Source organism: Podarcis muralis, chromosome 5 (assembly GCF_964188315.1).
Source record: "Podarcis muralis chromosome 5, rPodMur119.hap1.1, whole genome shotgun sequence".
Classification (NCBI taxonomy): domain Eukaryota; kingdom Metazoa; phylum Chordata; class Lepidosauria; order Squamata; family Lacertidae; genus Podarcis; species Podarcis muralis.
In genome coordinates this window covers 66,274,751-66,300,025 of record NC_135659.1, presented here as the reverse complement: position 1 = coordinate 66,300,025, position 25,275 = coordinate 66,274,751, and the positions used below count along the sequence as shown (strand labels likewise).

The following is a 25,275-nucleotide window of genomic DNA, read 5'->3' as shown; positions in this document are numbered from 1 at the left end:
ACCTTATCCAAGTCGTTACAAACCCCTGGGGGAGCCAGCAACATTTTGACAGGCTTTTTGTACTCAAGAAAGAGTTACACCACTTTGCCAAAAAGGTAAGGTAATAGATTGGCATGGTTTAAGCAGGTACACATAATGAGGTTCTTCTCTTTCCTCCATCAGAACCTCCCCCCCTGTTGTAAACTGCTCAATTGCTTTTTCGATTACTTGAAGATGATTTCAGAAAGCCCACAGCTACTCCTCCCCCACTTGGCCTCAAAAACAAGCTCATATTTAAATGAACAAATCCATCCTGCAGAGATTAAAACGAACTTTAATATTTCACAGCCTGGTATTTACATCGCATCCGAAGCAGGTATAACATTGTCTGTTACAAAAAAACGTTTAGATAACAAAGTCAGCAGGTCATACAGTCACAGCATGGAGGCCAGGCCAATGCCAAGTTGGACAGGTCAAGGCAGAGTTTTGAAGGTGCAGCTGTTTGCCCATTCTCTCCGGGAGCTCCTGACATCCATCTTGGTTGAATTGGAGTCAGGTGTTCACTTTGGGTTATACTTAGCAAGGGTAAGCAATCATTCTCAGCCTCAGCCACCACCCTCCCCCAAGTCAAACCAATGAACCTTCATGATCAAGGTAGACATAATGAGACACAGACATGGAACATGTTTATGGATGCCAATTAGCTGGGAGCGGATCTCAACATTCCAATAGGAAAGATCAGCAATGACTTGTCTTTAAGAAACCCTAACCTTTCTGTTATATGCCTGTTCTAATGTGCTAAGTAAGCTTTGAATAAGCATTTCCACTTTGGGGCTTAGATGTCCTGTGCATCCAGAAACGATGAGAGAACTTCACCAAAGCTATGTCGTTTCTCTCTGTCTATTGTCTTCTCCTACCCATTCCTAAAACCTTGTCAAATCCCACTGAATTAAAGTGGATCCTCTCCTCCATTTATATCAGCAGAAGCAGCAATGGCATCATAAGCTGGGAAGTTTAACTTAGTTCTCATAATATTTTCTTGTGAGGAGGTATAAGAGCAATCAATTGGTCCCTGAGAGGGATCTGCACTCATTACAGTTGCCAAGTACAAGTCTTTATTTAATACTAAATGTAACTAAGCTCTCTCAGTTCTCTGAGTAAAATTTAAGACTGTAGCAGACACAACATAGCAAAGAGAAGAACACACCTTCCCCCCTCGCAATTTCTAATATTTGCAATAGAATTCTGACAATAACAGTAATTTGTGTGACTTTGAAGGAACAGAAGAGATGAGAGTATAAGCCTGATTAATTACTGAACAGGAGAGGGAAAGACCAGGAGAGAACATTTTTGGTGACTCATGAAAAAGAAAGAGAAAGCATTATGAATACTTGTTCTCATCTCTTATGCTTCCAACAAAGTGTAATGAACTTCTGTCTGTACTGTAGATTCTTCCATCCGTCCAGGTACAGAATCTGAAGCTGGTAACTGGGTAAATGTTGGAGCAACTGCATGGTGTTTCTTGGAGTTCCTCTAGTTTCACAATTTGGTTCCTTGTTTCCAGAACTCAAAGCCTGTCTTCTATGAAAGCGACAAAAACATGAATTAGGAAGATTTTGTAAAAACACGAATTTTATTTTGAATTGTGAACTTGACACCCACTCAACACCTTGATTCTCTTTAGTGATCATCAGAGCCAGCCTACAGACACAGGAGAATTCAAAGGAAGGAAAATTGCTTTCCCCCACTTTGTAGTTATCAACAGATTCTATGCAACTCCAATATTTAATTGAGCACTAGGGGAAGAAATACGTTCTTCTCTTTTGCAGGTATATCCATGGTATGGAAGGAGAATGTGGAGCAGTTCTTGTAACTGCATTGTAGACTTAGTAGCAGCTGATGGTTAAATACCTTAGAGGCTGCACTGAATCAGTGGTTGATGCAGTATTTTATCTTCAAAAACAAGGGAAATTTCCCAAGATCTCTGCCCAGACAGGTACGTCACCCCTTTCCTGTAATCCTTGGTGCTGTTCTTCCAGGAGGGAGCAAACTGCAGCACCACTCCCTTGGCAGGTGTACACGAGGAAGAACAATAAAGTGCCCATGAAAAATAGGCATCCTATACCACAGTTGCATCCTATCCTGTGCCAATGAGGTCCTTCTGTTTCCAGGTCTTCAGAACATAGAAGGAATATCTTGCACCTGGAGAAAAGCCACGTCGTGCCATTTCTGCAGTGCCAGCCATGTCAACACAGATGCATATCAGATGAGAGCAGATCTTCTCAAATCTACCTTGTCACCTGGGAACAAAGGAAAATGCATTAGACAGATATCTGGTAATTTAAGGAATTATCTCTGATCCAGAACCTCCTGTGCATTCCAGTGCATACACAGAGCTCTTGCATGAATGGGCTTTCCTTGCAGGTGAAGTTACTCTGCATTGAAAAAGATGCACTGAGAGTTTGCAGGAATAGAGAGGATAAGTCAACCATTCCTATTCAGCATTCAGAAGACGTCTAACAAGATTTTGCAGACCTGTTCCTCATAAGATAACCGATCCCCCCCAACGTTTTTCTTTCATTTTGTGGGGAGAAGAAAACATTCCATAGGAGTGAGCTGACTGAAACATGTAATTTTCAGAAGTCAACAATTCTGGAAGCAAATGGAGGGGCAGGGAGGGAGGAGACAAGCCCAAATGTTTACGTAGGGAAATCATATCAAAGTTATTTAAGCAAGCATATGGTTGCATTCTGACATGAATTTCAGTCCACGAGGGAAGGTTGCGGTACATCAGAATTATTTGATGATGATGATGATTAAATTTGTGTACCGTCCTTCATCCATAGAAATACCAGATAAAAGACCAGCATAAAAATACCAGATAAAACCACAAAATACATAGCCATATTAATATGTTTCAATTTAAGAGAGCAACCTTGCTAGATCACTTCATAGGCCCATCTAGGTTAGCATCCTATTCTTACAGTGGCCTAGCAGATGCCCATAGGGAGCCCACAAGCAGGGCATGAGTGGAACAGCACTTGCTCCAGCTGCAATCCCCAGCAACTGGTTTTCAGAGGCACACCACCTACAACAGTACGCAGCCATCATGACTAGCAGTCACAGACGGCCTTATCCTCCACAAACCTGTCTGCCTGCTTTGAAAGCTGGTGCAAAGTGGTAGCAAATTCCAAAGTTTGACTACATGCTTTCCTGAATCTTCCAACACTGGATCATCCTGGGTTTTAGTAAAAGAGGCTGACAGCCTCTCTCTCTATTTTCTCCATTTCCCCACCTTACTTGTCTTTTCTCAAAATTAAAAACCCCCAAACATTGTAACCTATTCTCTTAGGGAGTTGCTCCATTCCCTGGATAATTTTGTTTGTCACAACCATGTGTATAGCAGCATCTTGGCAGTGTTTATTTTCAATCCCTTTGCTATTTTCATGGCTGCCACACACAGGTTCAACATTTTCATAGAGATATTCACCAAGAACCTAATATTTCCTTTGTGATCAATCACAGCCAATTCAGGCCCTATAAGTATGTATGTGAAGTTAAGATTATTTGCCCCAACAGAGTACTGTGGTAGCAGCATGATTATGTGGTTGGAGAACTGGACTAGAACCAGGAAGGTCCAAGTTCAAACTCTCTCTCAGTCACGAAGATCACTGGGTGACTTTGGACCAGTTACCATCTCTCAGCCTCATTTACCTCACAGGGTTGTTGTGATGAAGAAAGGAGGCGAGAACCATGTAGAGTGCCTGCAGCTTCTTGGAGGAAGGGCAGGAAAACAACTGAGTAAAAGGATTTTTAAAAAAGAAAAGCTAACCGTATTTATAATCACATGAGCTTTTATAGGCAAGTTCCTGTTTTCTTAGATGCATTAAATCTTGCATTGCAGGGGGTTGGAGTCCCTTCCAACTCTACAATTCTATGAAATCAGGGATGGGGAAACAAACATGACCCTCCAGACATCTCTAACTGGCCCTCAGGTCTCTCCAAGGCCATATACCTTGCTTAGGCCAGACCCCTCTGTGGGATGGCCCTCTGCTATGACATCGTCATGTCCTTTTGACTGGCTGGAATATATCCTTTGACTGTGATCATGCCTCTTGCCTGCCTGGATGGAGAGATGTGGTGTGTGTGTGTGTGTTTGTGCGTGTGTGTGCTGGGACCTCTGGTTTCTGCGTTGCTGGAATGTAACCCACTGGATGTAAGAATCACCTCTTGGTCCACCCACTTTTTATTCTGGTCCTGCCAGCTCTGCCACTGTCTGCTGAGAGGTAGGTTCCAGTCTATGAAAACTTGGGCCACAATAACTTTGTTAACCTTTAAAGCGCCTCAGACTCTCAGTGGCTTATTATCTTTATGAAGGGGAATCAGTCACCAAATCCCAGAGATCAATGTAGGGATCAATAAAAAGCCAGCCCTGGAAAAATATCATTGACAAGTTCAGCCCCGTAACAGCAGCCTGCAGAATCACTCTCAGCATTGGAAAGGCACACAAATCCAACCTGATGCAACTGCGTCTCTTAAGGCAGGATCCTCCATCCACCAAATGAACATGATCCGACAGAGGGTTTGCAAATGGGTGCAAAATAGTCTACTCCTGTGCTTGTCTGCTTGGCCTCTGCTCCATACGCTCAAGCCATGCATATATATATATATATATATATATATATATATATATATATATGCTTTCGTAGATTTTCACGGGTACAGGAATGCAGGTTTTGGTGTCCTCGGGTGTCTTCCCGTGTAAAAGTTGGGGTGTCTAGGCGACGTTTCGACGAGGTCTCACTCGTCATCTTCAGGCTGGTGCTTTCGGCTTCTTGTTACTGGAACAGAGCAGGATCTCAGTGTTTGAGTTCCTATAAATACTGTTGAGGAGGTGTGGTGTATAGCCTCCAATGTTCTGGGCAGAGAGGAAGTTCCCAGGCTAGTGTGCCTTTTCTTCTTTTGTTCCTTAATTACTTGAGGGATATCTTGAGTGATTTCTTGAGTTGTATCCTGAGTACCACTTAGGTGGGTCATTAGGTGTGGATTAGTTGCTAAAGCCTTTGTGTCTTGACCTCTTGAACTTTGTGAAGAGTTTTTCTGAGAAGATGGCTGTACTGTGCTCTGGCTTGGCTTCGTGTATAGGGGCGAGCTGTGGTTTTGTGGCCTGTGCCAGCCAGATCTGTGTAGGGATTGCAGGGGGGTGCAGCATCCGGAGGTGCCACCATGGTTTGGCTACTGGATGGTGTCTGTAATTTATCTGTGGAGAGGGTCTGGGTTTGGGTCTGGTGTGGTTGATTGGTGATGGCGTTCTGTGTGCCTCTGGATCTGGTGTCAGAAATTAGCCCTCCCCACAAAAACTGACACCAGATCCAGAGGCACACAGAACGCCATCACCAATCAACCACACCAGACCCAAACCCAGACCCTCTCCACAGATAAATTACAGACACCATCCAGTAGCCAAACCATGGTGGCACCTCCGGATGCTGCACCCCCCTGCAATCCCTACACAGATCTGGCTGGCACAGGCCACAAAACCACAGCTCGCCCCTATACACGAAGCCAAGCCAGAGCACAGTACAGCCATCTTCTCAGAAAAACTCTTCACAAAGTTCAAGAGGTCAAGACACAAAGGCTTTAGCAACTAATCCACACCTAATGACCCACCTAAGTGGTACTCAGGATACAACTCAAGAAATCACTCAAGATATCCCTCAAGTAATTAAGGAACAAAAGAAGAAAAGGCACACTAGCCTGGGAACTTCCTCTCTGCCCAGAACATTGGAGGCCACACCTCCTCAACAGTATTTATAGGAACTCAAACACTGAGATCCTGCTCTGTTCCAGTAACAAGAAGCCGAAAGCACCAGCCTGAAGATGACGAGTGAGACCTCGTCGAAACGTCGCCTAGACACCCCAACTTTTACACGGGAAGACACCCGAGGACACCAAAACCTGCATATATATATATATATATATATATATATATATATATATATATATATATATATTGGATGCATAAAGACAAAGAGGGGCAGTGAAAGACAGCCAAATCTTTCAAATCTGAAATACCTACTGTGCACCTAAGATTGAAGAGCAACAGCTAAGGATATTTGGGGGGAATGGGGGGAAGATTTATTTGGGGCAGGCCAAAATGGAATCTGTTCAAAAATGCATAACTTAACATGTTAATTCTTTCAAGTACCTCAAGGCTTCCAGTTCCAAGATTACCTTAAGTGACCTTTTTAGCAGCAGAGGTGCTAGGTCTTATTATTATTATTAAGCATTCTTTAGCATTCATCTAACATAGCTACATGTACATGACTCTGCCTGCGGAGAAAACATAGAGTGTGTAAGCCTTTCAAAAGAATTTAAAGCAAGTGTCTGCATTTTACAAGAGAAATCATTAAGAGAAGCTCTGCGGAGGGGAGGGGGTAAAAGAGAAAGGTGTGCCTGGCATGCAGGCAATAATTTATATTAAGCCCAGAGCCTGTTTTTCTTTGCTTCCATGTGTCCTATGTGCACGGTAAATAGTCTAAACAAATTCTTAAACAGCAGCCTGAAAATTGTGTCTTGGCTTTGAGATGCTGGGTTATTCCAATGGCTGTGGATGATTTCATAGTCTTCAGATGTATCGAGCCCTATTTACCCATTACAATGTCCTTTCTTATGGATTTCACAGTAGGACTAGCGATTTCTGTCAAGGCAGCCATCAGAGCTGTGGATGCATTTGAAATTTTGCTATTTAAATTCTATCCCTGCCCTTGTGTGCATGCCAAACAAGAGACACATTTCAGCAGGAACAATTTAGCAAATCCATTGCAAAAATGGCAAGGAGATCAAACTGAGAGCATCAGAGAGAGAGAGAAGCTCAATTTGTACGCAGCAGAGACCCACAGCTAAGGGGGGAAGATATGCTTATTATTTAACTGCCCATCCAGTAATACCATAGCGGTTAGATCCCAGGCTTCAAAGTGGACAGAACAAACAGAGGCGGTTCGCTTTAATGCAGAGGCTGAGATGACCAGATTGAGAAAAGCAACTCACGTTGCTCTTTGAAGGCACATAGAGATAAGGAAGGGCAAACCCTCATTCATTTCCCAGACAAAAGTCACAGGGTGCTTCCAGACAGTTGCTTACTTTGCAAGCAGGTCACTGAGATACTGCAAACCAGACATTGGCATCAGAGGGTATTTTTTTTAAAAAAATTCATCAGCTATCCCCCAGAAAGGGCAAATCCAGATTAAATTAGACCTTGTGTGGATGTTGCAAAAAAACACCAGTCCCAAATAATCCCCAATCTGGTAGTACCCATGTTCTACGGCGGGGATACAGAGCCTGGGGCCCTTTGAATGTTGTTGAACTCCAGCTCCCAGCAGCCCCAGGAAACATTGCCAATGGTCAGGGGTGATGGTAAGTGGAGTCCAGCAACATCTGGAGCACCACAGGTTCCCCATCCCTGCTCTATGGTATCCAAATGCTTAGTGCAGACAAATATTGCTTGTGTCTTTAAAGAAGTAATATGGGAAACCGTTCTCCAGGAACTGCTGAAGGCGGCAGGAGTGTCAAGAGGTTCAACTGAGCAGTGCCTTCGTGACGACTGGTTTCTTCCTTGTCACTGCAAATCACATTCAGCCCTAAGAGAATACATCACCTGTCCTCTTCTTCAGCCTATTCAGAACTTGCTGTTTTCCTGCCTCCCTGCAGTCTCATCAGACTACACTTTGTTCCTTCTGTGCAGCAGGCACATAAGCACCAAAGCCCTTCCTACACCCACACCCACCCACCCACACCCATGGTTGTGGTATGGGCTGCCCCAAGCAATAAAGACTAGGGTTGGGTTGGATTTCTGCAGTATGTCTCTGGAATGTGAAAGATGGATCAAGGCATTAGAGCTACGGGGGGGTGGGCAATGCTACAAGAAGGAAAGTGCGTTGTTTCCTGTTGGAGGGGGGAAGCCAGAATGAGAGCCTGGCTGTGGGCCAAATGGGTTACTGCCAAGTGCTCCACATTCTGAGAGCACAAAGGGTGCGTGAATGATGTCAAATTGTAACACTGCCAGGAAAAGTGGGGAGCAAGCAAAGGGGAAACAGATAACGAAAGGTTGGTGGTGCGAAGTTGCTGTGATTGATTACTCAGCAGCATTTTGATTCCTGAGCCAACGGAGGCTGCTCTGATACTTCCTCCCTCTCTTCTTCTTTTAAAAGCTCTTCAGTGTGAACATGCTATTTGCCGAGTAAAAGATAAGGAAGGAACAACAGGCTGCTATTTTGCAGGATAATTTTATGGGGTGTTTGCGTGGAAAGGAGATGGAAGCACGAAGCAAGCAAAGCCTGAAGAATAATTATGCTCCACTGTATGAACAATGATTACAAAATTATGCAACTGATTAACCATGACATACATGTAATTACTAATGAGTTTGATAAAATTTTAATTATACCTTGTTCTTCAGGGTATTCAGCAAGCCATGAAAATAATAATCATGTAGCTCTCTGTCACAGATGATTGCTCCAACTGGAGGAGCTGTGACAGGCTGGAAAGTCCTTGGCTGGAACGTGATGCAAAGCAGAGGGAAGTGGCTGCAACAAGCCAAGGCTGGCAGGCGTCTTACAGGCAAACCATCCTCCACTATTGTATTTCTTGGGATACTGGGAGGAGTTTCATCTACACACTTAACCGCTCTTGCATAAGATGCTGTTGCTAAACACCCATTAGAAGGGGAGACCTCAAAACCCATTTCCATCTACCGGCTCACGTTCGCTTTGACTGTGCAACTGATGACTCACTCTACTCATCCACTTCTTACTTTGTCACTCTGCTATTGAATGCTATGCTAGATATATAGGATTAATCTGGAAAGAAACTTGTTTGAATGAAGTCATCTCCAGCGGATAAAAATAAAAGGTTTTGAGTTTCTGGGGAAATGATATTTAACTCAGATGAAGTGAGAAGGTTCATTTTTAAAGAGCATACTTCCCCCAATTCCCTCTTAAATTTTCTTTTCTGCTGCTGTGTAAATTCTGATGAGAGTTGCACTTTCAAATCACTCCTAATAGCAAATAAAACCTGCCAACAGGTCCTCACAAAAATGGGGCCACATAGAAAGAAGAGGGGGGTATCAGTGGGTATTCAGGTTTCCCCAAGGTTTGAAGAAGCACAAGAAGTACTGTTGTAAGTTTTTTTGGGGGGGCAAGGATCCCCTAAATTCCTAGGCGCCAGATCCTCCCCATAATTCCCAGATTTAGTAAAAGTTGGAATTAATCAAGGTTTGATTAAACTGTGCCAAGCACTGCTGGGTTCAGCATACACTAACTAGCCAGTCCAGCCTGGCATAGCTAGCTGAGTGTGGGTCATTGGTGGAACAAGGCTGATGATGGCCAAGTCTTAAACCTTACAAAAGATGGGCCATCAGGCAATTCAGTGCCAGACTGCAAGGGGAAGGGAGCTCCTCCAGCTATGTGTCAGTGGGCAGAGACAAAAGGGATTGAAAAAGGTTTAGGATTTCAGTTTGGCCTGACATAAGCGAGCAAGAAGATCAGTTTGGAGTTTGCAAGCTGCAGAGAAAGTGGAGTCAGAGCACCACGTGGGCTGACAGGCAGGAAAAGGGACAGAGAGCATGGCTTTTTGCTATTTTGGATCCAAGACTGCTGCACCTATGGGAGAAGCAACAGACCCTCTTGGGGGCTTGCCTGGCATCTCTGGAATTTCACACCACTCAGATTGGGATGTGGTGTAACAGTACTAAGGGGGGGGATTTAAAGGGTCAACCCCCCCCCGAACAGCACAAGAACGACCAATCCTGCTTAATAACCACAGAATGCTGAGCATTTGTTGGGGGTGGGGGTAGAATAGAAAATCAGGGGTGGGGGAGAATACAATAGAGTATCCTGGAAGATGGGCTGACTGGCTGGAACTTCACACTGCTGGAGCAATCCACACTACATTGTGTTCACATCCCACTTTTGAGTAATAAACAGAAAAATTCCCTGAAATCACTTTGAACTGAGATCTTTATGACAGATGGTCAGGAATGGACAAGATGCATTGTGGGGCTCTTGAACCATTATATGCCCTGAACATACTGTTGTTTATTTGGCCTACCAGATATTATGAAATAGAGTCAACTATTTGAAATAGATTCAAAGCATCACAATTGTCATTCACAAATTCATGCGCTATGTGGATCTCATAAAAAGGATCACAACAATGCCCTTTTGGGGTGTGTGTGAGAGGGGAAGCATTATTTGACTCTGCCTTCTCTCACCCATCTTGGATTAGGAATACCTTGGTGGTCTTTACTTTGTTTCCAGTACTGCAGCTCCATCCGGACAAATCTGGTAGCACTTTACACTCTTCTCCTTCTACACATGGTTGCATTTGGCACCACCACTTCTGAAGCACTATTGAGGCTAGGAAAAAATGAAAGGCATAGGACTTTAAAAGCAAAGCAAAGCAACGACACCAGGCTGGACACTACAGTTATTTACTCCTCAGGAGAAAGTGTATGCAGTCAGTGAAGTGGATCATCTCTTTGTGGCAGCAAAAGGCCCCAATATAAACAGAAACTGAAAGAAACGTTGACCATAATCTTAAATGTTAACAGGTCAGCTCCAGAGTAGACCAATATGAACACTCAAGTCAATTCTCTTTAATTCGTTCATTCATTCATGTTGCCGTTGCTGTTGTTATGATTATGAATTTCTATACCACTTAATATCCAAAAAATTCCAAGCAGTTTACAATCGAACATAAAGCATCAAACACAACATTGCAAAATATGAAAATAAGACAATGCTAACAAAGATCAAATGCAAGATGCACATTTAAGGCAGCATGGTTAGCGGGAAAACAAAATATCCTCTTAAACATATTTTTTTTTTAAAGGCGCAGGAGCATCACTGCATCTTCACACATCCCAAGGATGGAGTGCTGGCTGGTACTACAATCGAACCAAGCAGCCCCAAAGCATATTTTATTAGTTGTTTCTCTACCCACTATAGGGGCCATCCACCATGCCAACCTGCAGTGCAACACTGGAATAATTTGAAGGCACAGGTCATAAGAAAAGCTCATCTCATTATCAACCCAAGTTCTGCCACAAACATGACCAAAGTCAGAAGGATCATCAGGTAAATCGTTCAGGGCCAGAGAGGAAGAAATGTAATGAAAGAGCAGCAGTGTTCCATTCAAAAGGGAGGTGTGGGGATTGAATGAGCTTGGCAGGAAGTGCACACCATGACAGAATTGGTGGGAAGAGTTGTCTTGGTGAATTAGGGCTTCCCTGGCTCCTGACAGTTCCAAAGACAAAATACATGTTAATGACAAATGTGCAAGAGCAAGAAACCTTGAGAGGCTAACTGAAACAGAGATTATGTACCTAATGGTGCCAGGGCCCTTATTTAAAATCAGAGTGAGGTCTGCTTCTCTCAAGTTCTTTCTGACCTTAGACATCGGGCTAAAGTCAAAGGTGGCATTGTAGGAGATCAAAACTGCAGAGCCTGATTTTGCTTGGCCTGTCATCTTATTCTCAAGTCAGGACAACAGAAAGGCTAAGAAAAAAGAAATGGAAAGACTTGGAAGAAGGAAGAGACTGGCCCAGACATGCACAGACAGTTGTGAGCTTCAGGTTCACATTCTCCACTTTCTTCTCCCAGCATAGTCACTTTAGCTTCCAGTTTTAAACTAGTCAAAACCTTGCATTACATCCCAGCTGGGAGAACACTATTTAAGTTCTGGTTTGTTAACAAACCTGGATCATAAGCCATGGTTTGCTACTGACTTGTTTAAACCAACCATAGTTAAAACTAGATTTGTTTCAAATATTTACACCCAGCCAAAATGTTTTGGTGGTTTCAGGAGGCCTTTGGGAAAGAGAAGAACAACTTTCAGGATTGGTGTAAACTTATTAAACTTAGTAAACTTACAACTATACAAGGTGATCCAATAACTTTTCATCCATTAAAAAAAAAAAGATAAGAGGAAATCAAAGCAGCTAGGATGCCCAGGTGCCACCATACATTTTCACAACAGGACAGGAATATCCATGGAAATGATGCATGGGAAACACATGGCCCTGCAGGTATTCTTGGATCCCTACCTTCCATCAGCTGCAGCCAACATGATGAATGGTCAGAGATGATGGGAGTTGGAGTCTAACATCTGCCTTAAGTTCTCCATCCTTGGGTTAACATTACATTTGAAAGACTGCACTGGGTACTGGAACTTGTCCAGAGTGAGTAGCAGGTGCAATTCGGGTAAATACTTCTGTGAATGTTGATACAATTCTAGTTCACAGCACACGTACACAGGACTGATTAATTAATTAATTTTATTTAAACTATTTGTCAGCTACCATTCAGCCAAAGCTCGCTGAGCAGCTTACAGAACTGTAAGTACACAGCAAATAACAATCAAAACGAATTCACAGCAAGCAGTTAAATTATATATATTGCTGAGATATTTTTTCTTTCATAAACTTTATATACAACTTGGTTGTTAAAAAAAGCTTCAAGGTGGTTTATAAAACAGATAAAACAAAATTACCAAGAAGAAATAGAAGAATAATTCTTTTTTTTTCATGAAGTTAAATAACAATAGACTAAAAACAGATAAAAACTGCAAAATCCTGGGACAACAAACAGGTTTTCAGCTGGCACTGTAAGAAAACCTGGAATGAATATTAAAATGGCACCAAGGGAACTTTCCTGGTAAGGGATTGTAAAGGTGTGGTGCCTCAGCTGAAAAGACCCAAACCCCTGACTTGTTTCAGATGGTGGAGAAATTGGGAGCAGGACTTTTGAGGCCAATCTAAAAATCATGCAGGAGTAGGGCTGTACTTTGGGAGATAAAAAAACTTCCTAGTTCTGCACATTAATTCTTCAGGATGCATAGAAGAAGAGATCTCACTCGTTCAGAGGCTGGAGGTTGCCAATCAAACAGCAGGTTTCCACTACTGGGAAAAGAGAAGGCCAGTTTCACTGAGGGGATGAAGTTTTTATTCTCTGAGCCAATTACTTTTTCCCAAAATCCAGCAATAGCCAGAGTTTGTTGTGCCAAATCCATTGGTAATTCAGAACCTCTCTTCTGTGGTGAGTGAAAGTAACTCCTTTTCCATCTACCCACACCGCCCTGCAAGAACTGGCTGTTGATATAAATCAACTGAAAAGGGCCCTGAAGCAAAGTGAAAAGTAGACTCTCCTGACAGAGAACTCTCTGTAATCCGAATAATTGTTTTTGTCTTTTTTAAAAAAAAATGTTTACAACAGAGCTACTTGCATCACAAATTATGTGATAGAACCACTATCCCAGGTTATTTGGAGGGTGATCTAACTAACTGAGGAAAGCGGCCATAGCTCTGTGAGACAAAGGGTCTGTTTTCCACAGAGAAGGTCCCAAGTTCAGTATCTGGCGTCTCAAGGCAGGGCTAGAAAGACACATCTTTGAAATGTTTCACAGCCATATTTAGTAAGTGTCAACTATACTGCTTTAGATGGACCACTGGTCTGACTCAATATAAGACAGCTTCCTATGTAATGGGAACATTTCAGGTCAAGTGAATAGTCCTTCTGCTATTCTGAGACAGTATGGAAGGGAGTAATGATGTCATTTAGGCCCAATATGTACAACACATTTAAAGCAGTATCATGCCACTTTAAACAGTCATGGCTTTCCCTAAAGAATCACAGGAACCAAAGTTTGTGAAGAATGCTGAGGTGCTGTTGAGATGCCCATTCGTCTCATAGAGCTACAACTTCCAGATTTCTCTGGGAAGAGGTGGTCCTGTAGCTAAGTGGGGCACCCACATTTCTAGGCGGGGCATTTATTGGACCATGGAGACACATATAGCACCAGTCAACCCTGTGCCCATATTCACTGGTGGAGGTAGTGAGGGCCAGGCCAGGGGAAGGGAAAGGCAATGACCTCCTCTCACACTCATCTATGCAGAGTGTGTTAATTCACATAATGGGCTGTGTAAAGGCCAAGTTAACAGAAAATTTAGTAATAACACCAGGATGACTGCCAAACGAACACCAGAAAATGCAATGCAAGCAAAAGTTTGTGCTATAACTAAGAAACTATAAACAAGTGTGGAGCATGTTTTTGTTATTGTTTAAAAAAAGTTTTAAAACTGCAATGCGAAAAGAATAAAACCAGGTTTAGAATCAAGCAAGAGCATACTGCAGTGCAACGTTAGGGAGAACGGTGCTTCAGAATAATATGCCTAAATTTCTTGTTGAAGTCCATGAGTCTGAGTCTTTAAATGTGTAGTACAGTGTACTGTATTTACTGCACAATATGCTTCCTTTTGTAAACTTATAAAAATGCTTGATAAACATTTGAGAAAGCTTTTGAATGGTAAGTTCACCTTTTCAGCGATGAGAACCAATTCTCCCCTGCTCATCATAACCACAGAATAACAAACTTATTTCTTACTGCAAGCAAACAAACATGCTTCTTTTTTTGCTGGCTGTGTAGAGAACACAACTGAAACTGAAAAGCAGAGCAAAGTCCAAGGGGTGGAGTCTAACTGTGGCCCACAATACAAGATACAATACTAATAATTGACTCTTCTGTGGTCATGTTACACTAGAGACTGTTTTTTCAAGATAGGGTGATGGTGTGATAGGATGATTGTTATAACGAAAAGTCCACCTTTAGCCAGGGAAAGTCTTGAGTGAGCAGGGTTGTTTTGGGGGTGGGGGGTTGGGGCTGGCCAAGGGTGAAGTTTGTTGCTAACCCAAGCTAGACTTCAACTTCCAACCTAGAACTTGTATTGCTGACAGCTTTCACCTAAGCAGTTAAAATTATTCTGATCGTTCCCAGAAGTAATAGCTCAACCAATGGTTTGAAGGATGAGGTGACTGGGAGATATGAACCGTATTTTATATTGTATTAGAAATCTTTTTCTGCTTTCTTAGCACTTTTAATTGCTGAGGTATGTAGAGCATCCATAAGAACTTTATGTCTGGGCTGCAACCGATGCGGGCACGATAATTTCTGTGAAATTCCAGTGGATAATTTCAGGGAAACTGCTTTGTTCACAATATAAGAAGCACCTTTGTGAGGCTGCTTGGGGATGCAGCCTTTCATGGGAATTGTATCCTGTGTTTTTTAAGTAGTTTCTTGGCATCATGTACAAATCCATTTGCACCAGCCAAGCTGCCAAGCCGATCAATAATGCACCAGCAGAGGCTTCCAGCCACTTCAGATAGATCCAGAATGACACAGCTCAATAAAATATAGATGGGGTGGGTGGGTTAGTGCTTTGCACAGGTGATTAGATGGCATGTTCTTATTCATGCTGGTAGCACTTACCCTGCAGAAACAGGTTTTTCTAAGTAAAATAAAAATAAAAATAAATCAACAATAGACCTTAGAACCAGTCTTGGTTACTTGGTTGCTGACTAAAAAATAAAATAAAGGAAACAGAGCCCTGGAAAGTGAGCCCCTTTCAGAGTTAAACTAAGGAAGATTCATACAAGAGCATTAAATATTGGTTCGGAGTTTGAAACTGAGCAAATCAACCCACAAGTCATTTATCTCTAAGTAGTCTTAGTGATTTATCTTTCAGAATAAGTATGGAACCTTCGTGTTGAGGGGCGAAATGCAAACTAAATAAATTGACAACAGTGCCACATATAACCAATTAACCAAGCCACGATTGTGTTAAAAACCTTTGGAGCTACAAAATTCTGAAATACCACCCAGTGGTTCCTTCTGTGCCACATCCCCTACCAATCATATATGCTGGAGTTCCATGATCTGTATTCTCTAGAAATGTAGGCCCTGTTTTGCCAGGGAGAAGGGAAGAAGAAGAGCACTTGAAATTATAATTATATACCAATTTCCTTTATTTTTTAAAAAAGCATTTTGGATATAAGAGTAAGGATCTATGCGTCCCATGGGAGGGCTGTCTATAGCCTACTGTACTATTGACAAAAATGATGGAAAAGGTCAGTCTTGTTGACTTCTATCCCACATGTGACTCCCTTCCCCTTAGCAGCAAAAGTGTTGGTGGTCTTGGTTTTCCAGGAAGAGCAGGGGTCTCAGTTTTCTAGGACGAGCATGTCTGGCCAATGCCAATATCCATCGCAGTAAAAAACAGAGGTGGTCCACTAGTCTAGAATTTCACAAGTACTGAATCCCAAATCAATTACCTAACAATGAATTATCCTGAGAAGTTTAAAGAATGGTTGCAAAGATATGCCTGAAAACACATCACTCCAAGAAGGTCCCCATGTGCAGCCAGTGGATAGAGCCTTAGATCTGGATGAGGCAAACTGAGTTCAAAACCCAAGTTGTGCCCTCTTGACTGCTGTACCCAGACTGTGAAAATGAAACAACTAACGAGTTACTTCAAGGGGACATTTTTGAGAGTGAATGAATTCCAAATCCTAGCAAGAAGTAATGATGGGCCCTATGACTCTGTCTCCCTGGGACAGCATACATAGTTCCCCATGCTCTACCAGTCTGCCTTCAGTCTCTGCTCTTGCAATGGTGTTGTGGCTTTTGTTACTAGTTCAAAACCATGAGGGGGGAATGGCAGCTTTAATAGGGAGAAGCCAACTCCATATGTGAAGAGTAAAGAAGGAGCATGAAAGAAAAAAGCCTTTGGAGATGGTGTAGTGGTCAGTGTCTCAAGCTGGGACCTGGGAGACCAGGGTTCAAATGCTAACTCACCCATGAAGCTCACTAGGTGACCTTAAGCCAGTCACTGTCTCTCAGCCTAGCCTACCACACAGGGGTGTGGTGAGGACAAAAGGGAAAGGGGGAGAACCATGCATGCCATATTAAGCTCCTTGAAGGGAATGTAGAATCAATAAGTTGTTTTTGTGCTCCTTTTTGCACCAAAAATGTTCACTTGAAGAACATGCAGCTCAGCCCAAGACCTCAACCATTTTGATGTGTTAGGTTGCAATCCTAACAATGTGTACTCAGAAGTAAGTCCCACTGAAGTGGGTTATGATTGCTGTGTTAGCCTTAACTATCTCTCTCTGCCCCTAAGTGGTGCCTGCACCCCATACAGATGGTTTGGTGCTGGCACAAATTCAAAACCGGGGTAAGAAATTGGAGTGCCACTTAGGCAGTACTGCTGACTACTATACAAAGTGATTTGAAGCTGTGCAAACCTGGATTGACATGGCTTGCTTGGTGACGATGGCTGAATTACTAACTTCTTGATCCTGAAGATATTTACATTTATTTGAATGTGACTTTATTCAAAGTGAATCAAGCTGTCGGGGCCGGTTTCTCAAATGCACATCCATCAGCTGTCAAATGATAATAATAAATTCTACCCATTTGAAAAGTGTGTTGTGCTTTCATAAAGAACCCGGTAAGAGCAGAAGATTATTTCTGATTGCAGCTAAATATACAGCTGATTTTGCTTAAACTACGAAGCCAGAAGTATCCAATGTAAATCTCCCAGCAGGCACACCTAACTAGAATTAAGGCTAGGGGTGGAACTCTTAATCCATTCAACAGCAATTTCCAAACGCAAATGCACACTTTACAGAGAGACCTGCTCACTTACCGTCTACACATGAAGGAGCAGCGTGCGTTGTCCCAGCCACCTGACCTGGAAAACAGGAACATTTCACTGTTTGTGAGCGCTCCTCAATCTTGTTCTTATTGCAGCACCTGTGAGCAGCGATGACTTCGCATGTGCCAGGCTCTATGTGCACTGCAAGGAAAAAAGGGACAGCAAATTACACAGGGATGTGGTAGTCAAAGGGGATTGTGTGTTTGTGTTTCAGCAGCAGCAAATGGGCCATACGATGCTGAACATATGGTGATACATTCTAGAGGAATGATCAGGCCGCAGAGTACAAAATGCCAAGCTGGACCCGTCCTGTCTGTTCAAAGATGTTACTGTATACAAGATCCAAGGAAAAGGTTGTCATTTCTCAGCAACAAGTTAGAAGCAGTACAGAAATCTAATCGCACCGTTCACAGATTGCCACTGGACAGCTGGAGCTCTGTTGACTGAAAGAACAGCTGGCACTTGCAATAATAATAATAAAAAAATCCAGGCAAGGTAAAATGTACTCAAGGGAGATAACTTGTTAGGATGTGTATAAAATTTTTAATTCTAAAGGTGGAACCCATGCCCATTAAAAGACCTCTCTGCAAAAGGTTTTGATTGGAAAGAGCTCATTTGTATGATGCCCTTGACATAATTTCTAGATTGTATCTAGCTGCATGGATCTAATGTATTACAAACCACAAAAATGGACACACCCATTCCAGATGGGTCACATCTTGCAGATTAGAAGTGGGGAACCACGTATATTTGAAACACCACTGAAAAAGCATGCAAACACCCTCCTCCACCCCTGCGCTGCCCTTCTTTGTGGCCCTTTGGTGACATTTTAGGGCAACTTCTATGTTCAGCATGATGTGCGTGTGTAGCTGCACACATATCAGATGTGCCTAAAATGGTTGCTGCCTACAGTGACTAGACATAGTGGCTATGTTATGCCTGTACTGTCAAGCAGCATGTTTCTGAATGCCAGAGAATCACAACTGTGGAAGAGTGCTGTTGCACTTGGATCCTGTTTTGGGCATCCGGGTGACCACTGTGAGAAGAGGATGCTTGTTTAGGTGGGCCGTTGGCCTCATCCAGCAGGCTCTTCTTATGTTCTAATGACTTCTCGATGTTGGAGTCCAACTAGTTAAGGAAGCCTGGCTGGATGAGAGGAACTAGCGCACACCATTCACTCACCAACAAAGCTATCCCATTCTTGTCACACATTCCTGTTCCTTTCATTTCAAAATCCATTTTAAGACAACAGTTTATTAGACCAACCTACGTATCAGAAAACTGTGTTCACACTTTCAGGTTCTCCAAAACCTTTCAACAGGCTCAGTCAGGGAAAGCCAACACTGTGCCTTTCATATGCTGTCGGACTACAGTTCACATCTTCCCTGGCTATTGTGTCATGCTGGCTAGGCCTGCTGGGAGTTGTAATCCAACAACAGCTGGAAAGTCACCACACTTAACACCTAGGTTAGATGGTAAAATAGGCAAGGAAAGGAAAGGAAAAACCTGGCAGGTAGTGAATCCATGGATACAGAGTGGACTATGGCAGCAGACATTCAAGGAAAGCTTTGTGAGATGCTGATCAGGTTGTACCTAAGTTGCTGGGCAGAAGTAGCTGGCAGGGCAGGGTAGCACTGCAGAAACAGTCTCCCAGTAGCAACATCACTGCCTCTTACCAGGAGCAATGGCAAGATGGGAATGCTAGATTGGCTCTGCTAGTGCACCCACCAGTGGAATGTGGAAGGATGTAGAAGACATTCAAATGAGTCTCCCATAGGTTCCATGTATGTTGCACTTAGGCCTACTGGGTAGTAGCTACTGGCAGAGCAAGGTGGTGCTGAGGCTTGTGGCATCACTTAGCAGGAAGTGTAGGGCAGGACAACAGCCAGGTTGGGCAATGCAGATGCACTAGTGTGTCCATGCCACCCTGAACTCTGTGCCACCCTGTCCTTCCGCCCCTCCATCCTGGTAAGTGGCATTGATCACTCTGCTAGGAGGCTGTTGCAAGGTGCTGCTCTGCCCTTCCAGCCACTTCTGCTCATGGTAAGAACGGAAAGCAATGGCTGAAACCCTATCTTCAGGAATAGAAAATCCAGCTGTTACCCAGGCATGTCTCCAACCTTAGGCAAAAGACACAGGCTCTTTGGTAGGTAGAAAACAAGATGAAAGAGATGTCAGGCCATTTCTGTGTTAACAGAGCTGGAGGTAAAATTTAGGCAGTGTGCAAGGTTTTTTAAAAAAAGATTAATGGAAGCTAAATCAAGTAGTTTGACCTAGCAGCTTCAGGAAATGTTCCATTGTTTAAAAATCCTTTTTTGAGATGGATGACTAAAACAGGATCCTGTATTATATCTAGCAGTGTATTTATTTTCCTTATAATGTATCACATCAGTGGTTCATAGATGTCATGCATGTTGACCCAAGACCCTCGGCTCAGGTCAATACGTCATTTCTGGCAGGTACCAAGAGTGCTCTGAAGCTCATGATTTTGCACTTTGCCCTACTAAATTTTTGCTGTGCAGTTCATGAATCATCCAATACATTATGTATACTTTCCCAATTCTCAGCTGAATTGACTGTTCTCTCCATCTAATTGCCATTTCATTGACACATTCTTCCTTTTCTCACTAAAGTTGTCAACAAACATACCAAACAAAACAGTCTTGAGACTGACTTTGGAAATTCAACTGGGAACCCTTTCTTCAGCTCAAAGATTTGCCTTTTATTACCATCAGAGAGTCTTTCATTTGAGCAGTTGCTTTTCTATCTCACAATACAGATATCATTCAAGGGCTATCTGTTCCCATTTAAGTAGTAATTTCTCCCACAATATGGTATCCAACATTTTGTAAAGGCGCAAATACGTTGGATTTAACTGTACTTCACTTGCCTCAGAAAGAGAGATTGCTTAGATGTAACTGCCTTTGAGTAGTCATTTGCATAAAAGGAGCAGCTATCTTTTTGGAATTTGTGGCCATATCTGGAAATTCAAAAAATCGATGCAGGCACCGCCACAAAATGGCTGCTGTTGGGGCCTGGCTAGTCACAAATGACAAGTAACTTGCCCAAGAGACAAAGTGCAAGGCAGAGCTTAGGGCATGAGCCTTTGCACATAAAACCACTCATTTGATCCTACAGTGGTGGGATCTTTAAAAAACAGATACATTGGGCTCATCCATACTGCTGTTTAACATGAACAGTAAGCTTTCTGTACCTCCACTGATTCTCTGTTGTCCATATGATGTTCTCCTCCAAATTACTGCCTTCCCAACTCTTCCCCCTCCCTCAGTCTGGACTTTCTTATACTTGGGATACTCTGAAAGTGAGTGAGTATGAGAAAATCTAGATTGAGGGAAGGGGAAGTGTTGGTTGGCTGTGTTTTGGAAGACAACATCATATGGACAACAGAGAATTAACAGATGTACAGGAAGATTACTATCCACATTAAACAACAGGATCAGTGAGCTCAATATTACATCCCCTTTGACATTTTCTTCCAATGTTCAAACATTATGTAAATGAACTAAGCAAACAAAGAATGAGTGATTCAAATCAGTTCCTTAACTGTCCAAAGACTATTGTTCACATGAGAAAGAAAGGGGGGGGGATTAGTTAAGGGAGAGGTTGAACAGAGTAGCCCATAGCTCAACTCCAATCCTCCAACTATTATTTGAGAATTAGAGATGGAGAAATATGTCAATTTCCCAGTTTCCCAATCTTAAATTAAGTTCTCCAGATTTCCAAATTTCCATCCTCCAAATTGGATTCTTTTTTTAAAAAATTCACCCTCTTGAAAATTCACCTGCATTTTAGCACTCCTTTCTTCTAATGAACACTTTTGTGTATGCAGATTTAACTATTATACACATTTTTGCACAGAATAATGCACGCACACACACACACACACAATTCAATCCACATTTCCCCCTAAAAGTGCAAACAAAATCAAAACTGTTTCTCATGCCTAGTCTAAATTGATGACAATTCTTTTCAGTCAGCTTCATGGTGCAATGATCAGTTGCAATTTCCTCCATAGTTTCACCACTCTTCGCAACACCACACCACAAAACCCTCAAATGACAAGACATACCATTTTGAAAAACCATGCCTTTTAGTGACTTCCATACAATTTCATATAATTCCCTGGAGCACCCATTCAGTTAGAGCCTTTCCCAACGTTCATAATTAAACAAATCCAAGGGGTCATTGCTTATTCAAATTACACACTACAACTCATTAACCACGGAGAAAGGAGTATGGGGTTGGTTACTCTGTAACATGGTGCTTTGCTGTCTATACTTTCACTAAAGCCCATTTTCTTTTGCATACTCAAGCTTTCATTAAAACTGAATTATGACGCTATTTAAAAGAGTGAGTCAAATTTATGGTCAGGAATGTTATTACTAAATACTTCCAGGATAGGTAATTGTGTAATTATGATGGGCAGAAATGAAAGTGATGGTTCATTAGTAGAAAACGTCCACGAAATAATAATAAATAAAGCTAAATGGAAATGGTAGTAATGCAGAGCCTTCATTGGCTCTCAGCCAAGGGCTTCCCTGGGCTTGCACATTTCAAACACTGGCTGACACTTGTAATGGGATATTCTTTAACCCTTGCAAGCTAATGGGGCTGACATGGAGCCCGACAGCTTCCTGAAATACTTGTAGGACTCCTTAAACAAACCAGAGACACTTTATGTTAGGGATGGAGAACCTGTGGCCCTCCAGATGTTGCTGGACTCCAAGCCCCGTTCACCATGGCCAGTGTTGAGGGATGAAAGAAGGTAATGAGGTCAATGCGGTGCACTGTGCCATCCTCTCTGCTGCCTAGCCCCTTTCCCTTCTAGGAAGCTGCATCAATGCCGGTGATGGGAGGTTAGGTAAGCACTGGTGTTGTAGACCACAACCAAGCCTATCAATCTAACAATTTAAAAATACATAGGAAGCTGCATTACACTGAGTCAGACAACTGGTCTATCTAGCTCAGTATTGTCAACACTGGTGGGCAGTGGCCTCCAGAGTCTGAGACAGGGGCCATTTACAGTGCTACCTAGAGTTGTCATGGATTAAACCTGGGGCCTTCTGTTTGCAAGTTCTGTTTGCAGAGAAGGCCCCTGTTTGTCCTCAAAATCAAGGAGTTCTGGGCCTTCCCCAAATCAGTTTGTTTACTATACCAGTTGGATGCTTCCCTGTAAGGCACTCTGTGTATGCTGCTGCTTATCAGCCTTATATAATCTAATAAGTAGCATGTTGGGGTGCAAGGTGCAATACTGCAGGAGGGACTTTCAGTAAACTCTCAAACTTCTGAAGTGTTACACCCCCTCCTCAAGAACACAGTCCTAAGCGGTTAAAAGAAGGAGATTGCAAATGCCATCAAAGCAATCTTGTCCGAAGTTTTTAATGAAGGAGATTCTGTGCCATTGTGCAATAGGTACAAAGGAAATACCTTTTATAGACTTGGTAGCCCCATTCTGTATTAAAGCTAAAGCCAGACAATTGTTCAGCCTCTCATCAGCAGTGATTACGTGCACCTTCCAACCTCTTTTCTTGCTGCACTCTCTGCTGCCCACTGGCTGATCAGTGAAGAAGATAAATGCATCCAATTTCCCCACCTCATTCCCCTGCAGACTTTGGGGGAAAGCTCTTCAGAGGCTCCTTTGGAATATTTGGGGCCATTGTTCAGATGACGGACAAGTTTGGCTGAAAAGTTCTGTTCATTCTCTCAAACTACCTCTATTTTCTGAGTCACTTTGTACTTTTTGGAAATGTCCTTCCTGCTAGTTAATTTTAACTTTTACATCTTTGATTCTCCTTTTCCACAGCATTCTTCAGGAAGTACATCAATGGGTCATATTACCGGTACAACCTGATGCATCCTCAATAGTTTGAGGTTAAAAGAAGTAAGCCCATTTGCCTAGTCCAACATTTATCTAACCCTTGTGTCTAATGCGCCTTCCCCAAGTTCATGAGTTTTAGCTAGAGGACTGTCAGCCAATCTGCTTTTGAGACAATGCAGTCTGTTGCTTTCATTAATTAATTGACTAGAATATAATTTACAAGCTATTTTTAGCACTTCCATCGCTGTGCATGGCACTTTACAAAGCAGCATAAGCAATAGGCGAGTCCTTGCCTAGAAGAGCTTGCAATCTCAATTTAGTAAATTGAGGGAAGATGAAGGCAACTAAAGGAGATGAAGGAAGATCCTAAGGATAACAAGAGATTGATAAAGATATTTCAAAGTGAGCCTTTATAGCACCATTGGATATTGAGAGCTTGGACCCAAGAATCCTAGGCCTTAAGCAAATACCTACTTCACAGGTAAAGATTGCAAAGCCAGAAAATAATTGCTCAGGGAATGGCTGTCTGTTCTGCATGCTTCACTCACTGGCTGGGATGCGTCTCTTCCTCCTGCTACTCAAACACACAGATGGCTGCATATTCCCAGTTAGGTAGCTATCATGGCTCTATGACAGCTACTAAGATCTGCATGCACACTCTTAAAGCAAAGTCTAACACCCTTTAAACATGGTGAAGAGTTCCTACCCTGGATAGAGCTTCTCTGTCTATCTTGGAAGCTATTTTGCTTTCACTGGGTTCAAAATTCCCTTTCCTGTCCTTGTTATTTTTCAACTACAGCCTCTCTTCTCCATCATACAGTTAACTGTTATTCAGAAATAATAATAAAATGCAATCCATGCAAATAGCTAATCAGACAGAGCCTTGACTCATGGGGTTCTACCTCTCCAATTACAGTTTTATGCTAGCATAAAAAACTTAAACCCATGCAAGATGGTGAATCCAGTTTGTCATAATCTCTCCTGACTTCTACTGCTGTGTATGTCATATTCCACATTGTTCTGGAAGGCTCCCCACATTCTAAGTAACAGCTGTGGGGAGGGGGGAGCAAAAATGGGGTGTTCCACCTTACAGGAGTGTAAAATAATAATAATAATAATAATAGAGAAAAAACAAACAAACTCTTGATACAACCTATTATGACTCAGTGTTGCTGCCAAGCTATTGGTTCTGTCCAGATCTTATCAGCAATGATTTTGAGGGGCAGATAAATCCAGGTTTGTAATTAACTAACAATTTATTTTAAGAATTTGCTCATTCTTCAAAGAAAATTGTCGTTTTAAAAAAATTTCATAATACCCACTTAAAAGGCATTTCATGAGCAATTAAGCTGTACTTTTGACAAGCATTTAAAAATGAACGTTAAGAATGCTTTGAAATTAACAAGATCAAGTGAATGCTCTAAAGTGCAGTGCGATCTTTTATTAAAGATTAGAGACAAAAAAAAGAGAGTTGTGCATTTGTTCTGTTTTGCCCTACAAGAAGGTTTAACTACTCATGCCATTTCAAGAAACCTAGCAAGCTGCTTTTAAAGTGGTCAATTATTTAAGCATTTAATGAAAGGAGCGGCTTTTAGGAATACTTAGCACGTTAGAAATTAGGAGCATAGGGCTGTATTCAATTAATTTGCAGTGCTAGCAGGAGCGGGTGCGATAATGCCCACGAGAACAACAGGATACCCTCTCCTCCCCACCCCAAATCTGCTTTGGAGGGTGGAGCATGTAAAGAAAGGGGCAGGCTAGAAGAGACTGCTTACACCCTTTATTGCACAACTGACTGGCAAGGTAGGGCAGCTGAGTCTCCACTATCTGGTAATCCCTGCCACTAAACCCCTGTGAACCCCTACAACCCTTCTCAGGGAAACAGAGGCACTTTGGCTCCAGTGGATCC

General features: G+C 42.4%; 1 protein-coding gene across 1 annotated transcript in view; it reads right to left on the bottom strand.

Moving 5' to 3' along the window:
- Positions 1-295: 295 nt before the first annotated feature.
- The window catches only part of TAFA3 (TAFA chemokine like family member 3), an 86,739-nt gene continuing 61,759 nt past the window's right edge, over positions 296-25,275 (bottom strand). The window contains exons 4-6 of the mRNA XM_028734511.2: positions 17,519-17,668; positions 10,270-10,394; positions 296-2,279 (exon numbers count right to left, since the gene is read on the bottom strand). Coding sequence (XP_028590344.1) covers positions 2,268-2,279; positions 10,270-10,394; positions 17,519-17,668 — 287 coding nt within the window. The 3' untranslated portion in view covers positions 296-2,267. The remainder of the gene's footprint in view (positions 2,280-10,269; positions 10,395-17,518; positions 17,669-25,275) is intronic.